The sequence below is a fragment of the Lathyrus oleraceus genome, chromosome 6 (genome assembly GCF_024323335.1).
Source record: "Lathyrus oleraceus cultivar Zhongwan6 chromosome 6, CAAS_Psat_ZW6_1.0, whole genome shotgun sequence".
NCBI lineage: Eukaryota > Viridiplantae > Streptophyta > Magnoliopsida > Fabales > Fabaceae > Lathyrus > Lathyrus oleraceus.
In genome coordinates this window covers 457,712,195-457,717,528 of record NC_066584.1, presented here as the reverse complement: position 1 = coordinate 457,717,528, position 5,334 = coordinate 457,712,195, and the positions used below count along the sequence as shown (strand labels likewise).

General features: G+C 35.3%; 1 protein-coding gene across 1 annotated transcript; it reads left to right on the top strand.

Moving 5' to 3' along the window:
- Window positions 1-1,499: 1,499 nt before the first annotated feature.
- LOC127092273 (chaperone protein dnaJ 50) lies at window positions 1,500-4,986 on the top strand. Its single transcript, XM_051031119.1, has 10 exons — window positions 1,500-1,765; window positions 1,851-1,913; window positions 2,020-2,086; window positions 2,223-2,282; window positions 2,383-2,433; window positions 2,568-2,648; window positions 3,551-3,663; window positions 3,855-3,981; window positions 4,088-4,214; window positions 4,395-4,986. The coding sequence occupies exons 1-10, from the start codon at window positions 1,632-1,634 to the stop codon at window positions 4,496-4,498; spliced, it is 927 nt and encodes a 308-aa protein (XP_050887076.1). The 5' UTR covers window positions 1,500-1,631; the 3' UTR covers window positions 4,499-4,986.
- Window positions 4,987-5,334: the final 348 nt, after the last annotated feature.

Sequence of the window (5,334 nt, the reverse complement as noted above, 5' to 3'; positions counted from 1 at the left end):
GCATTGACAACCTTCTTCCGCAATGTTTTGTCTTTGATCTCCCGCATAAAATTTTGAGTGATATGTCTAATGCAGTAGACATGCGTCGACGGAGGATCCTGCCAACCATTATCAATGTTTTTGTAGGCACTCACTATTGAAGGGTGTCGGTCAGAGATCAAACATATGTTAGGTTGGGGAGCAACATGCAATCAAAGATTTTTTAGGATAAAACTCCATCCCTCAGTAGTCTCCCCTTCAACTAGGGCAAAGACGGTTGGAAAAATATTGTTGTTGCCATCTTGTGCCACTACCATCAATAGCTTTCCTTTATATTTCCCATAGAATCATATACTATCAATTTGTATAATAGGTTTACGAAAAGCAAAACCTTTGATACATGGTTGATACACCCAGAAGAGACAGTGGAGTATTCCATTTTCAATAGCACAAGTTCCGTCTGGGATATACGCCGACAATGTTTCCAACTTGACAATAGTCCCTGGAGCATACTATTTAAGAGCCACCAAATATTTTGGAAATTGTTTGTAATACTCCTCCTATTTGCCATACACTTTTTCAACCGTCTTTGTCATGCCATCGTAGCCCCCCACCAATGAACATCCAAATATCTCATCGCCACAACACTCAACCATTGTTTGACTATAGTACACCCCAGGAACCATTGATTTGTTTCCAAACCGATTCAATGTCCTAATTCGGGCAACCATACCGTCCATAACTCACCCAACCATAACAACCCAACTACGACAACATGGACACCGAACTCAATTACGGCAGCGCCGTTGACGATAATCCCCCAGCTATTGGGGACAAATGATGACACATCTATCAAATATTGCCGGACCTTCCATCAGACCTTCACACCAGCCACCATTGGATCATGTCAGCACTCAAAGACTCCAAACACCTCAGGAAAATCGTGGGAGACCTCGAAGACAGGCTAACACACCTGGATGTGGAACATGGGGCATTTCAATTGGGCCGATAATTGAATTTCTTGTCAATTCTATGCAATTTTTCATTTTAATAATATAGTATAATATTTATTTTCAGCATTTCATTTAATTAATTACAATTTTAACATTTAAAAAAGAAAGTGAAAGGATATACGACACATGCATTGGCGTATACACTATATAGTATATGCATGTGACATCAAAGCATGCATGCGCCAATGCATGTAACGTCTACATGCATTGGCTTTGCATGTATTACGAAGACTCTAGGCGCCTCCTATCTAGTCTAGTTGGATATGCCAGTTCGACAAACGTATGAGTAGAAAAGAGTGGTTATTTTGATATTATTATTAAAATATTTGATTATTTAAAAAAAAAATCTATCCATAAGAATAATATAAAATTAAAAAAAAAATCTATCCATAAGGATAATATAAAATTAAAAAAAAAAACTATCCATAAGGATAATATAAAATTAAAAAAAAAAGTTAAAAAAAGTGTAGCACTGCAATTCAAGTCGGATCTTGGAGCATTGAAGATCCGAAACAGTCTGAGATTTGTGATTGTGATTAAAGAGAGCAATTTCCGTTCGCTATTTTGGGTCAACTGAAAATAATATTAATAAAAAAAAGCAGAATAGACATCGAATTTCGGCGAATCACATTCATCAAAATGGATCCGCCGCCGGCACCAATCCGGTGGCGCACAACCGCAATCTCAATTCTCGTGGTGGTTCTCATTTTAGCCACCGTTTCTCCTTCTACCGCAATCTACTGCGACGAAGACGATTGCTATGATCTTCTCGGGTCAGCTAACCAATCCAACCTTTCGTATTTATTTCCCCCCAATTTTTTTTCAATCTTCTTGATTTTCGTTTGTTTTTTATCGCAGGGTTACTCAGAGTGCAAATTCTTCTGAAATCAAGAAAGCATACTACAAACTCTCCTTGAAACAGTACCTCTTTCTCTCTCTAAGCTCGTTCTTTACTTTCTCTCTTTTTAATTTGATGTTATTTCAGTTGATTCATTAATTTTTGGCTTTCTATTTATATTTAAATCAGTCATCCAGATAAAAACCCTGATCCAGAATCGCGAAAGATTTTCGTTAAAATCGCAACTGCTTATGAGGTGATTTGGTTATTCTTTGGATAACATTCAACAATTCGCAATGTGAAACTGATTAAAAAGAAGCCACATTGCATTATGTCTTGGTGAGAAATGGTTTGTTGTGATTATGAATGATGGAATTATAACTTGTTTACAGATTTTGAAGGATGAGGCTACACGAGAAAAATACGATTATGCAATTGCGCATCCGGAGGAGGTATTTAGGTTTTTCATATGCCTAAGTTTGATGTCTTTTAAAATTGGGGTCAATGGCCGTGCTTTGTTTGTAGAATTGAGTTCTATTCTTTTGATTCCAGGTGTTTTATAATACTGCACAATACTATCGGGCGTACTATGGTCACAAGACGGTGAGATTTGCTCCATATTCATTTCTGAGCATTAATGTATTTTGGTTGGAATTGATTTGAAATGTTGAATCATTGGATGATGTTTTTACCCCTGAATCTGATTTTGTTAGTACTTGTATACTTTAACTTGCTAGGATGCTCGCGCTGTATTGGTTGGCCTTCTTCTTATTCTTTCTGGTTTCCAATATCTGAATCAAACGACAAGGTATAATCAGGTACTGTGATATATTAAATATCATTTGATTTTATGACCTTGATGTGAAGTGATGTTCTGATATTTAACTGCTTATACAAACAATATATTGCCAAAAGTGTATAGATTTGTAATTTGTAATTATGCGAATGTGCATTTATCCCACTCTGTGGTTTAACCGATTAGCTAATGTCTGAAGAGATGTGCTTATGGTGTTAAGTATTGTATTCAGGCGACTTATGCAGCTATGGCAAGCAGTCTGGCTCAATTTTATAAGAGGTTTTGAGTTTGTACAAACCATTTCATTTGTATTCGTGGGTGTAGAACTAAATTGTCTGTTTGTGGGGACATATATTGGCAAGGAATCTAGGTCTTTGATGGAAACTTGAAATTCAGATAACGGAAAATGTATTATTGATTGAAGCTAAACTATTACATAGAGGAATACATATAATCCCAGAGCCAAGTGCTTCTCAGAGGAGGGATGATTCTCACTCTACCCAACCCAAAAGGTTTCTAACCAAAAATACACATAATGAATTCTCCATTGCTATCAGTGATCTTATATAACTACCCTTCCCTTCTAACATAAATAGCTATAACCAATTCTCTATTAAGCCTTTCTATTAGGCTAAGGCCCAAATCCAGTATCCTATCCGTCTTAAAGTTGAGTGCTGCTGCAACACAGATATTGTCTGATGAATCTAGGTGTCAAATTAAGCTAAAATGTTTGAAATCGCTAGTCTTGGATGCAAGCTAAAATAAATACTTGAAGTAGGTTAGGCCTTTGCAATAGAGTACCACATTTTGAAGATATGTATAATCGATTTTTTCGAAGTGCTCTATTTGTCATTTGTTAAATGTTTTTGGCAGATTAAAACATCCAGATTCATTGCACTGACTTTTTTTTGTGTTTTAATTAAGGCTGTGGCCATGGTGAAGAAAACACCAGCTTATAAAAATAAACTAAGGGCGTTGGAACTTGAGCGCAGTGGTGGGGTTACAAATAAGAAGAAGGGTCAAAAGAATAAGGACAGGTATGGTATCACTCTGATTCTGGATATCCCTTGTATGTTACCTATGTCTACTGGCCTGCTCAATTTGGTTGTCCTCCTTGCAAACTTTCATTTCCTCTGTTAAATTAATTTGTCTTTGATTCATAAGATTTGGATTCATTGCCTGTAATTTCTTTACTTTTGATACACAATGTGAATGTCCTTATATACAGAAAAGTGGAGGAAGACCTCAGTAAAGTTGAGGAAGAACTTGATCTGCAGATAACAGGAACCGAAAGGCCCTCCATATGGAAACTTATTGGTGTCCGCATCATTCTTTTACCTTATACTTTAGGAAAGGTTAGTACTAAAATAATCTATTTGGAAAGTGAAATCATCATATACTTATAATATCTAATATTGATTTATGTGTTACTATTTATCATTAATTCTGTCCTCCATTCAGCTGCTGCTATGGTCTTCCTGTTGGTTTTGGACATACAAGGTGAAAAAGTCCCCTTATTCTTGGGAAGATGCTTCTTATCTCACACAAAGTTCCCTTGGTCTTACTGATGACAGATGGAGAAGTATAGGTGATTGCAATTTCTCCATGATGAACCTTAGGCACTAAGAGTTTTTGTTCCGAAATAGAACCATCCCGTTTTTAATACCTGTTATTCTGAATTGTACATGCATAGTCTAACTGACTAGAACATCTCTTGAGGATTCTGAACCTATTGAGTTTATACTGATTTGGTGCCTGTTACTAATAGATGAAGCAACAAAGGAAGATCTTGTGCTAAGAAGCTTATGGGAGAAGTCAAATATGGAGAACTACATGACAGAGATGCGAAAAGAATCAAAGCGCAGAAGATAGCTCCTACAGTTGCTTCACCTGCTGTTTTCAAAGGGCAAAATTTTGTTTTACTTATCTGAATTACAACGTGATAGTTAAAAGTATAACACTTAAAAATTATTTATTATGGGGTAGCTTTATTAATATTTTGGGGGAAAGGAGAGTATAATCGATCTGGTCCAACATAAATCTTATATTTATAAACAAGATGTACTAAGTTAGCAACATGAAATTTAAATAGGTCGCTCTTTGACTGTCCGTAAACAGAAAACCGAAGGAAACTGGTTTAGTTATTACTACATTCTTTTAATGTAGGTACTTAACCTCAGTCTTGCAGCCATTGAATGTTTGGCAGTGGTTTTGTGCACCTGTTGTTCAATAAGTATGAGGTGTTTTATCAGAAAGCGGCATGTTGTAGTAGAGTTATGAATTGTGTGTAAAAGATACATGTGAAATACCTCTGCTTTTCATTATTTTTAGCTTTAAAATGCCATGTTTCATTCCGCTTACTTGCTTAACAAATTTCAATTTGGAATAATGTTGAAGTTATCATATAAATGAAAGAGAAATTTGCCAATGATGAATATTCTTTTATTTTCTTCTGATAGCAACTAAACACTGACAATAGTAGTTGTGCTAATTTACTTAGTAGTTGTGCGCAGGGATTAGGGCATTCTTTCTTATACTTGTGACATTTTCCGTTTCGAAATGATGTCGTTTTAATGAGTGTCATTCTCATTTTTAATATAGAAATGAATATTAGTTTTTCAATGTAAAAATAATTATTACTTTTTTAATTATGTTATTTAGTTATTATTTTTTATATTACTTTTAATTTGAGTTAATTTAATAAAATA